At 42.2% G+C, this 12,629-nt stretch overlaps 1 protein-coding gene across 1 annotated transcript in view; it reads right to left on the bottom strand.

The window, feature by feature from the left end:
* LOC121584375 (melanopsin-A) overlaps nucleotides 1-8,653 on the bottom strand; it is a 33,153-nt gene extending 24,500 nt beyond the window's left edge. The window contains exon 1 of the mRNA XM_041900207.2: nucleotides 8,354-8,653. Coding sequence (XP_041756141.1) covers nucleotides 8,354-8,550 — 197 coding nt within the window. The 5' untranslated portion in view covers nucleotides 8,551-8,653. The remainder of the gene's footprint in view (nucleotides 1-8,353) is intronic.
* Between the last annotated feature and the right edge of the window lie 3,976 nt (nucleotides 8,654-12,629).

The raw sequence follows: 12,629 nt of genomic DNA on the forward strand, positions 1-12,629 counted from the left end.
AAGGCTAGTGCTGCCGCTTCGAAGGAGCAGGACCCAAATCCGGACGCTTATAACAAATCCTGCTACACCCTCCGACGAACCATGATATAGGCAAAGCGTCAATTCAGGACTAAGATCAAATCCTACTACACCAGTTCTGATGCTTGTCGGATGTGGCAGGGCTTGCAAACTATCACATATTACAAAGGGAAACCCAGCCATGAGCTGCCCAGTGACGCGAGCCTACCAGACAAACTAAATGCCTTCTATGCTTCGATTCGAGGCAAGCAACACTGAACCATACGTGAGAGCACCAGCTGTTCTGGACGACTGTGTGATCATGCTTTCCGTAGCCTTTAAACAGGTTAAGATTCACAAGGCCGCAGGGCCAGACGAATTACCAGGACGCGTACTCGGAGCCTGCGCTGACCAGCTAGCAAGTGTCTTCACTGACATTTTCAACCACTCCCTGACCCAGTCTGTAATACCTACATGTACACATTATTCTTTTAAGGGGTAGATTGTAACTTCCATCAATGTAATTGTCTGCATCACTTCCAATCCCCCATATGTTCTTTTTGTTTTTTTCTCGAATATATATATATATATATATATATATATATACACATACATACATATACGCATATACATACATACAGTGGGGAGAACAAGTGTTTGATACACTGCCGATTTTGCAGGTTTTCCTACTTACAAAGCATGTAGAGGTCTGTAATTTTTATCATAGGTACACTTCAACTGTGAGAGACGGATGTCCTTACACAGCTCTCTGGTCTTGGCCATTGTGGAGAGGTTGGAGTCTGTTTGATTGATTGTGTGGACAGGTGTCTTTTATACAGGTAACGAGTTCAAACAAGTGCAGTTAATACAGGTAATGAGTGGAGAACAGGAGGGCTTCTTAAAGAAAAACTAACAGGTCTGTGAGAGCCAGAATTATTACTGGTTGGTAGGTGATCAAATACTTATGTCATGCAATAAAATGCAAATTAATTACTTAAAAATCATACAATGTGATTTTCTGGATTTTTGTTTTAGATTCCGTCTCTCACAGTTGAAGTGTACCTATGATAAATTACAGAACTCTACATGCTTTGTAAGTAGGAAAACCTGCAAAATCGGCAGTGTATCAAATACTTGTTCTCCCCACTGTATATATACATACATATCCTTTAAAAATATATATATTTCCCTTTATTACTTTCCAACCCCACCATCCCTTCCCTAATTTGAGTAAACTAGTGAACAACAATGCTTAGGCCTCTACTTCATGCTTATACATACTATATACATTTTATGGACACAGTCAATAATTATATTTTGTTTGTTTTTACTCCTGAACGTCCTCCGATTATTTTCATGATGTCCATCTGGTATGCTTCTATATGCCATATCTTTCTAACTGTGCTCTTTCACAAAAGCTCACAATATATAACCTATATACTTATTATGGACACAGCATGTCTTACACTAGTTATCTTGTTGTTATTAGTTGTTGTTATTAGTCCCATCCTTCAGCTCCATTCAGCACCTTCCATCTATCTCTTAACACCATCCATATTGGATTTCTATTTGTCATATATATTTCAACTGTACTGTGATGTTTTACAAAAGTTCTGAACCTTTCTATTCTCATTGTTTCTACAGTTTGTGAATTGAAAATAAACATTTTTGCTAAAAGTATTATTATATTATTGATCGATTGACTATGACTTTTCAGATCACCCAGTAGTGCTATCTGCAGGGTCAGCTCCATGCAAATATTGCAATCCTTCAGCCATTCCTGGACCTGTGTCCAGAAACAAGCTACAAATGGACAGTACCAAAACAAATGATCTAATGATTCTGTCTCTTCACAGCCAAATCTGCAGAGCTGGGATGATTGTATCCCCCATACAAATAACATTCTATTGGTAGCAAGAATTTTATATAATAATTTAAATTGAAAAATTCTAAGTTTTGAATCCAAGGTGCGTTTTGCGATAAGTTCATAAACACTATGCCATGGAATCGGTACGTAAAAATTCTCTTCCCAACTATTTTGCAATCTATATGGGACGGCTGTCAATCTTTTGGTCCTTAAATGAAACTGGTAAACCTTTTTATTTATCACAATTTTCTTTAACCAATTATGTTCTTTAATGCAAGGCCGACAGACAAGTTCCTTACTTTTTCCTCCTTCCACTTTCTTCTTCCATTTTTGCGGTAATGCTGCAATTATTTGGTTGTAATTTTGGGTAGAGCAGACATTTCCATATGTTTTTGTTAGCTGCATGTGCGACATAACTCCACCATTCCTACCGATAATATCATTTACGAAGATTATACCTTTTTTAAACATCTTCTCAAAAAAGAATGTTTTTTAAAAATAAATTAGTATATTTGAGTTTAACCACAATATTTGTTGCAATATTTGTTCTGTCGTTTCTGGAGGATTAAATTGAAATTGCAACCAACTTTCTATGGCTTGTTTTAGAAATAGTGATATTTGGGAGATGATTTCCTTTTCAAATACCTGAAAGTGAGGGGTTGTAATCTGAATAAAGGGAAAAAGTCCCTTCTTGAACATTGGGTGAGACAATCTTACTAGTTTGCTAGAGAAGCAGTTTGGATTTAAGTATAATTTTTGTTTGACTGAAGCTTTTAGTGATAGGTCTAATGCTTTAATATTTAATAATTTCTGTCCTCCGAATTCATATTCATTATATAAATAGGCCCATTTAATTTAATTTTGTCTGGTTTGCCGTTCCAAATAAAATGGAATATTTTTTTCTCATAAAAAAAACTGTTCGCTAGGCGTAGGCAAGACCATAAGCAAATAGGTAAACTGGGATAATACTAAAGAGTTAATCAGGGTGATTTTTCCACAAATTGACAGGTATTTACCTTTCCATGGTAGCAAGATCTTATCTATTTTTGCTAACTTTCTATTAAAATGTATTGGAGTGAGATCATTTATTTCCTTTGGGATATGTATTCCGAGTATATCCACATCACCATTAGATCATTTTATTGGTAAACTACAAGGTAATGTAAAAATTGTTTTTTTTAGTGATCCAATACGTAATATAGTACATTTATCATAATTTGGTTATAATCCATAGAGGTTAGAAAATGTATCTTGATCCTCTATGAGGCTGTGGAGGGATTCAAGTTGTGGATTTAAAAGAAAACATGAATCATCAGTGTACAATGACACCTTTGTTTTTAAGCCCTGGATTTCTAATCCCTTGATATTATTGTTGGATCTGATATTAATAGCTTCATCTCGATGGCAATAATACATAGATATGCCGATAGTGGACAACCTTGTTTCACTCCTCTTGACAGTTTAAAACTTTCTGAGAAATAGCCATTATTTACTATTTTACACCTAGGGTTACTATACATGATTTTAACCCAATTTTTAAGAGATTGTCCAAAATTGAAATGCTCCAGGCATTTATATATAAACCCCAGTCGTACTTTATCAAATGCCTTTTCAAAGTCAGCTATGAATAGCAGGCCTGGTTTCCCAGATTTTTTAGTGTTCTATTGTTTCCAGTTCTTGCCTTATATTATCTCCAATGTATCGCCCATGTAAAAAACCTGTCTGATTAGAATGAATAATGTCCGACAATACCTTTTTAATTCTATGCGCTATACATTTTGCTAGACTTTTTGCATCACAATACTGAAGTGTAAGGGGCCACCAATTCTTTAAATGGACTGGATCTTTATATTTTCCACTTGTATCCTGTTTCAGTAATAATGAAATCAGACCTGCTTCTTGAGTGTCTGATAATCTACCATTTACATAGGAGTGGTTAAAACATGCTAATAACGGTCCTCTGAGGTTTGGTATACCTCGACTGGTATGCCATCCAACCCTGGAGTTTTCCCAGACTTAAAGTCTTTAATTGAATCCAGAAGTTCCTCCTCTGTCATTTCACCTTCACATGAGTCTTTCTGTATGGCTGTTAATTTTACATTATCAATAGAAAAAAAATCTCTACAATTTGCTTCAGTTAGAGGAGATGGAGGCGACTGAAACGAAAACATATGCTTAAAGTACTTTGTTTCCTCCTTCAAAATATCATTTGGTGAATCATGGGTGACTCCGTCATTTGTAACCAGTTTCAAAAAAGTATTTTTGGTAGCATTCATATGTTGAAGATTAAAAAAGAATTTGGTGCATTTTTCCCCATATTCCATCCAGTTTGCTTTATTTTTTATAATATATTACACTTGATCTTTCTTGAATAAGTTTCTCCATTTCTTTTTGTTTTTCCTCTAATTTATTCTGAGCCTCTATTTTACAGTTTTTATTGCTATCTATCTGTTCTGTTAGACCTTCTATTTCCTTTGTTAGTGTGGACTCTTTTGACCTAAATTGTTTTGTTTTCGAGATGAGTACTGAATTGCATGGCCTCTAAAGGCACATTTAAGGTGTCCCATACAATAAGGGGATTTGCTGTACCTATGTTATGTCGGAAAAAATCAGTTATAAATTCCTCTGTCCTAGTTAAAAACAAGTTATCATCCAATAGGCTTTGATTAAATTTCCAATATACTCGCCCACGTGGAAATTCAGTAAGAGTAATGTATTTGCCAATTATATGATGGTCCGACCGCATTCTGTCCCCTATCAACACTTTTTAAACTTTTGGTGCCAATGAGAATGACATAAGAAAGAAGTCAAGACAACTAGCTTGATTGAGACTCCGCCATGTATATCTCACTAGATCAGGATATTTAAGCCTCCATATATCTACTAGTTCTAATGTATCCATGACATTCACAATTTCCTTAAGAGAATGAGGGTGATTGTTTGTAGTGTGATTTCCTTTGCGGTCCATTGAGCTATTTAAAACGGTATTATAATCTCCCACCATAATAATAGAGTCTTGAATTGCTTGCAAGGTCGATAATTTATTATATATATTTTCAAAGAAGTGTGGATCATCATTATTTGGTCCGTAAATGTTAATGAGCCATATCTGTTTATGGTCCAATAACATATTTAAAATAATCCATCTACCTTCCGTATCTGTTTGGACAATTTGCACATTCGGATCGAAATTACTGTTAATTAATATCATCACCCCTTTTGAGTTTCTTAGCCCATGGGAGAAGTATATTTCGCCCCCCCATTCCTTTTTCCACGCAACTTCATCTAGGATTGTTGAATGAGTTTCCTGTAAACAATAGATATTATATTCCTTCTCTTTGAGCCATGTAAATATTGTTCTTCTTTTGTTATTATCTGCTAAGCCATTACAATTATAACTGGCTATACTTATTTCACCACATACCATAATGAGATACAAGTTTCAAATCTATTTGTCATTATATATGTTTGTAAATTTACCAATAGAAAATACCAAAGTGATTGAGTGTCCATATAGCTATACCATGATATTTGCAATGTTACTAAATAACCCTCCAATTGTTCTCCACTAATTCCCCCGCTAAAACCCCTCCCCATCCCAAGTTGGGCCGTCATCCCAGTGATCAGCATACCACCCCTGTCCCCCCGGATCCCTATGCCCCCAAGGGGCCAGGACCCATCCATCGAAAACATCACATAGTGCCACCCACAAAACAGAAGCAGGTCAACCGCCAAAAGCATTTCCAATGCTCTCACCTCAATATATTTATATAGCTATTTAAAAAATATCTATTCAAATATCTTGCTTATCTAATTGTCCATCATTATCAATTAATGTGCGTAATAATGTCGGCAGTTCATGCGTTACAGTTACAGCCGTTTGAGAAAGCATGCAAGATTGAGCAAACACCTGGCAGTGTTGTGTCAGGACAACAACCTCTGACTCAATATCAGCAAGACAAAGGAGCTGATTGTCGACTACAGGAAACGGAGGGCCGAGCACGCCCCCATTCACATCAACAGGGCTGTAGGGGACCGGGTCGAGAGCTTCAGTTTCTCGGTGGCCACATCGCTAAGGACCTATCAGGGTCCCAACACACCAACACAGTCGTGAAGAGGGCACAACAACGCCTCTTCCCCCTCAGGAGGCTGAAAAGATATGGCATGGGCCTTCAGATCCTCAAAAGGTTCTACTGCTGCACCATTGAGTGCATCTTGACTGGCTGCATCACCGCTTGGTAAGGCAACTGCTTGGCATCCGACCACAAGGCACTACAGAGGGTAGTGCGGACGGCCCAGTACATGACTGGGGCCGAGCTCCCTGCCATCCAGGACCTCTATACCAGGCAGAGTCAGAGGAAGGCCTATTTTGACTCATCACATACGCTGCTGCTGCTGTTTACTATCTGTTCCTTTATTCCTAGTTATATGTACACACAGTATATCTAATTATGCTATAATTATAAAATCAGTCTAGACAACCTGGTTATTATTGTCCCAAAACTATTGGTTCTATTTGTCACGGTTTCGGCCGAGGCAGCTCCTCCTCCTTGTTCGGGCGGGTTTCGCCGGTCGTCGTCTCCGGAGTACTAGCTGCCACCGCTCTATGTTTTCTGTTTGACTAGTTTTGTCTGTTAGCCACACCTGTCTTGTGTTATGTCTAATTAAGCACCCTATTTAGTTTCCTTGTTGTTAGTGTAGTGTTGTGTGTAATTGTTTCGTGTTAGGTGTCATTTTCGTACCTGTGTTTGGTACGCCTCTACTGTATTGCTTACTTCTCGGTTGAGAAGAGTTTTGCGCGCCTGTTTATGCGCGCTTGTATTTTACGCCTGTGTGCGTTTTGCCTCTGGCTGTTTTTGGATTATTGCCTCGCACTTTCCAGTAAAGATTATTGGACTATCAATCTGCTTCTGCACCTGATTCCACACCACACCATTTCTACACGGCCCTGACACTATTGACACCTGAGTTTAATGAATTAATAAATTACACTAAGAAGGAAGTGTTTAATGACAACTTGAATAATTGATCAAGTCTGAGAATGATTGAGGAGACTAGTTATAAGAATAGTCCAAAGACTTATAATTCTGGCAATACGAGACAATGACAAGTTGACTACACATTGCAAAATGTCCCTGTTGCCAGCAACATTGTCATACACGTCCTGGTATTGTCAGTATAATAATGTACGCACTCACTAACTGTAAGTCGCTCTGGATAAGAGCGTCTGCTAAATGACTAAACATTTTTTTTTTTTAAATGTCATTTTGTTTTATAGCAGGGATGCTGTTTTACAGTAAGGAAAACAGTCCTGTGATATGCAATGCAGCATATTACTTTGCTCTATAAAGAAAAAATTAAACTTGGACCAGGACAAAGTGTAAACCATAAATATGGTTATGCCTGCTGTTTTTTTTACCCGTAATATATGTGTTGGGCAGGGAACAAAATGTAAGCCTATTCCCTCAAGTCCAGCAATGCAATTTTAGAAATATCTAATTTATGTCCCGGGAGGCTTTTTTCTCCTTTTTCAGGAACTGTTAACTGGACTTCATCTCTCCTCAGTGAATCAACGTTGCGTTGTGCATTTTTGGACTTTAAATTCATGATATACAGTATACCCATTGGTTCTTGAAGAATGTAACTTTGAACTAAGCTTAGTTCAACTGTCGTACCTCATCAGAACCCAAAATATAGATGTTTTACTTCAATGTTTGTGTCAATGTAAATGTAAACAAACACTGCAAAGCCTCAAAACATAGTTAAAACTATATGTTTGATATCATGGATGGTCAGTCCTTGCATCCATAGCGCTCTCTTGAGAGTGGTTACATTTCTACAGCCCCATCCCTCAGCTTTTTACCAAAACAGTGGCGTGGTGCCGCATTGTTGTTGTTTGAACTGCAGATTGCCTCTTTAAGCTTCCATAAATGGAGCGCAGAGAGCAGCTGTGGCTGCAGGCTAATGGAGTGCACAAACAACTGCAATTCAGTCAGCAGCCAGAGCTTATCGTTCTGAATTTTCTTTATTTAGGTCCTGTTCCCAGGAGTACAATTCAAATAGATTTTCTAAATTCGGCTTCATATGGATCATCATTAGACAGCACACCACACTGCATGCACCATTATCTTGCCCTACCTGTTGCATACCCCATATTGCAATGTTCATTCAGTCCCTTCCATTCCTTGAAAATGACCACATTTGGCTACCATGCTCTCACTCTGGTAACAGCAATGGAAATTAACGAGACCACTGAGGCCAAATCAATTCAAACTAACAGAAACTGAAGTATATATTACACAATGTTGACAAACAATGACCTCTAAAAATGTACTTTGAAAGAGCTAAAAATAATATTTCATTGAATTTAAGACAAAAAAAAAAGACCACAACATTCTATTGCCCTCATTCACGATAGACTCTCTGAGTGACTGTAAACCTTTAGCAAGGCATCCTCTCCCCCATGCTTCCCCCCAGCCAGTCACTAACCTCCAGAAAGCGAACATGACCAAAGCATTCCCTGTCAACCCCAGTGTTCCAATAATACACACGAAGAAGGCCACGATGTAGTGGACATGGTCTGGGACGTCCACCTTCTTGAAGAAGCTGTGCTGGACCTGATGCTGCTCCTCCATGTTGCTCGCCTGGCCCTGGACCATAGGGGTACCAGCATCTGTCCAGTCCATTCCAACGTGCCCCAGCTCCCTCTCGCTGGCTTTAGTCGCACTCTCTCTCTATCCTCTCTCTCTCCCTCTCTCAAACTCCCCCGTCTTTCTCTCTTTTTCTGTATCTCTCTTTCTCACACACACAACCACTCTCTGTCTCCATCTGTCTCTCTCTCTCAAACACACATACTCTCTCTCAGTCCCTCCTCTCCTTCTCATATCACTCTCTCTCTGTCTTTCTCTCTCTCCCAGTCACCGCACGCAAAGCAGATTCAGTCCCACCACCCTGTGCTATTATGTCAGAACCATAATGTCATCCACCAGCTACAGAAAGCAGGCAGCAGGCAGCAGGCAGCAGCAGCACAGACACAGAAAGGGCAACGATCCTAACTCTAACCCTAGCCCAATGACCCTAACCCTAGACCAATGACCCTAGCCCAATGACCCTAACCCTATGACCCTAACCCTAGCCCAACGACCCTAAACCTAGCCCAATGACTCTAACCCTAGCCCAATGACCCAAACCCTAGCCCAATGACCCTAACCCTAGCCCAATGACCCAAACCCTAGCCCAATGACCCTAACCCTAGCCCAATGACCCTAACCCTAGCTCAATGACCCTGACCCTAGCCCAACGACCCTAACCCTAGCCCAATGACCCTGGCCCTAGCCCAACGACCCAAACCCTAGCCCAACGACCCTAATCCTAGCCCAACAACCCTAAACCTAGCCCAATGACCCTAACCCTAGACCAATGACCCTAGCCCAATGACCCTAACCCTAGCCCAATGACCCTAACCCTAGCCCAATGACCCTAACCCTAGCCCAATAACCCTAACCCTTGCCCAATGACCCTGACCCTAGCCCAATGACCCAAACCCTAGCCCAATGACCCTAACCCTAGCCCAATGACCCAAACCCTAGCCCAATGACGCTAACCCTAGCCCAATGACCCTAACCCTAGCCCAATGACCCAAACCCTAGCCCAATGACCCAAACCCTAGCCCAATGACCCTAACCCTAGCCCAATGACCCTAACACTAGCCCAATGACCCTAACCCTAGCCCAATGACCCAAACCCTAGCCCAATGATCCTAACCCTAGCCCAATGACCCTAACCCTAGCCCAATGACCCTAACCCTAGACCAATGACCCTAGCCCAATGACCCTAACCCTAGCCCAATGACCCAAACCCTAGCCCAATGACCCTAACCCTAGCCCAATGACCCAAACCCTAGCCCAATGACGCTAACCCTAGCCCAATGACCCTAACCCTAGCCCAATGACCCAAACCCTAGCCCAATGACCCAAACCCTAGCCCAATGACCCTAACCCTAGCCCAATGACCCTAACACTAGCCCAATGACCCTAACCCTAGCCCAATGACCCAAACCCTAGCCCAATGATCCTAACCCTAGCCCAACGACCCTAATCCTAGCCCAATGACCCAAACCCTAGCCCAACGACCCTAAACCTAGCCCAATGACCCTAACCCTAGACCAATGACCCTAACCCTAGCCCAATGACCCAAGCCCAATGACCCTAACCCAATGACCTTAACCCTAGCCCAACGACCCTAAACCTAGCCCAATGACCCAAACCGTAGCCCAACGACCCTAACCCTAGCCCAATGACCCTAACCCTAGCCCAATGACCCTAACCCTAGCCAAATGACCCTAACCCTAGCCCAACGACCCTAACCCTAGCCCAATGACCCTAACCCTAGACCAACGACCCTAACCCTAGCCCAACGTCCCTAACCCTAGCCCAATGACCCTGACCCTAGCCCAATGACCCTAGCCCAATGACCCTGACCCTAGCCCAATGACCCTAACCCTAGCCCAATGACCCTGACCCTAGCCCAATGACCCTAACCCTAGACCAACGATCCTAACCCTAGCCCAATGACCCTAACCCTAGCCCAATGACCCTAACCCTAGCCAAATGACCCTAACCCTAGCCCAATGACCCTGACCCTAGCCCAATGACCCTGACCCTAGCCCAATGACCCTAACCCTAGACCAACGACCCTAGCCCAATGACCCTAACCCTAGCCCAATGACCCTAACCCTAGCCAAATGACCCTAACCCTAGCCCAACGACCCTAACTCTAGCCCAATGACGCTAGGCTAATGACCCTAGCCCAATGACCCTAACCCTAACCCTAGCCCAATGACCCTAACCCTAGTCCAATGACCCTAACCCTAGCCAAATGACCCTAACCCTAGCCCAACGACCCTAACCCTAGCCCAATGACGCTAGGCTAATGACCCTAGCCCAATGACCCTAACCCTAGCCAAATGACCCTAGCCCAACGACCCTAACCCTAGCCCAATGACGCTAGGCTAATGACCCTAGCCCAATGACCCTAACCCTAGCCCAATGACCCTAACCCTAGCCCAATGACCCTAACCCTAGTCCAATGACCCTAACCCTAGCCAAATGACCCTAACCCTAGCCCAACGACCCTAACCCTAGCCCAATGACGCTAGGCTAATGACCCTAGCCCAATGACCCTAACCCTAGCCAAATGACCCTAACCCTAGCCCAATGACGCTAGGCTAATGACCCTAGCCCAATGACCCTAACCCTAGCCCAACGACCCTAACCCTAGCCCAATGACGCTAGGCTAATGACCCTAGCCCAATGACCCTAACCCTAGCCAAATGACCCTAACCCTAGCCTTGTCCCCAATTATGTACTTCACTTCATCCAGCAGTCAATACGACTTGACCATAGGCTACACTGTAAACCCCAATATACTGTCATTACTCAAAACTTTTGAGGAAACCCGTTGCACTTAAAGCTGCAAAATGTAACTTTTTGTGCGACCCGACCAAATTCACATAGAAATGTGAGTTATAGATCTGTCATTCTCATTGAAAGCAAGTCTAAGAAGCGGTAGATCTGTTCTATGTGTGCTTCCTGTTCTTAAGTTTTGTTTTTGCGTCTTTTACTTTCGGTCTTGTACACCAGCTTCAAACAGCTGGAAATACTATATTTTGTGTTATGGAAAAGGTATTTCACAGCGGTTTCGATTGTTCTACGGGCCCCGTGTAGCTCGGTTGGTAGAGCATGGCGCTTGCAACGCCAGGGTTCTGGGTTCGATTCCCACGGGGGGCCAGTATGAAAAAAAAAAAAACTAACGAACTACTGTTTCTTTAATAATCAATTCAAATGTTATTTGTCACATGCGCCAAATACAGCAGGTGCAGACCTTACAGTGAAATGCTTACTGACAAGCCCTTAACCAACAAGGCCGTTTTAAGAATAATAAGTGTTAAGTAAACAATAGATAAGTAAAAAATTAAAGCAGTTAAATAACAGTAAAAATAACAGTAGCAATGCTATATACAGGGGGTACCGGTACAGAGTCAATATGCGGGGGCAGCGGTTAGTCGAGGTAATTTAGGTAATATGTACATGTAGGTATAGTTAAAGTGATTATGCATAATTAATAAACAGAGAGTAGCAGCAGCGTTAAAGACAATGCAAATAGTCCGGGTAGCCATTTGATTAGCTGTTCAGGAGTCTTATGGCTTGGGGGTAGAAGCTGTTAAGAAGCCTTTTGGACCTAGACTTGGCGATCCGGTACCGCTTGCCGTGCAGTAGCAGAGAGAATAGTCTAGGGTGGCTTTGACCATTTTTACGGCCTTCCTCTGACCGCCTGGTATAGAGGTCCTGGATGGCAGGAAGCTTGGTCCCAGTGATGTACTGGGCCATACGCACTACCCTCTGTAGTGCCTTGCGGTCAGAGGCCGAGCAGTTGCCATACCAGGCAGTGATGCAATCAGTCAGGATGCTCTCGATGGTGCAGCTGTATAACTGTTTGAGGATCTGAGGACCCATGCCAAATCTTTTCAGTCTCCAGAGGGGGAATAGGCTTTGTTGTGCCCTCTTCACGACTGTCTTGGTGTGTTTGGACCATGATAGTTTGTTGGTGATGTAGACACCAAGGAACTTGAAGCTCTGAACCTGCTCCACTACAGCCCTGTCGATGAGAATGGGGGCGTGCTCGGTCCTCTTCCTTTTCCTGTAGTCCACGATCATCTCCTTTGTCTTGATCAAGTCGAGGGAGAGGTTGTTATCCTGGCACCACA

The sequence above is a fragment of the Coregonus clupeaformis genome, chromosome 16 (assembly GCF_020615455.1).
Source record: "Coregonus clupeaformis isolate EN_2021a chromosome 16, ASM2061545v1, whole genome shotgun sequence".
NCBI lineage: Eukaryota > Metazoa > Chordata > Actinopteri > Salmoniformes > Salmonidae > Coregonus > Coregonus clupeaformis.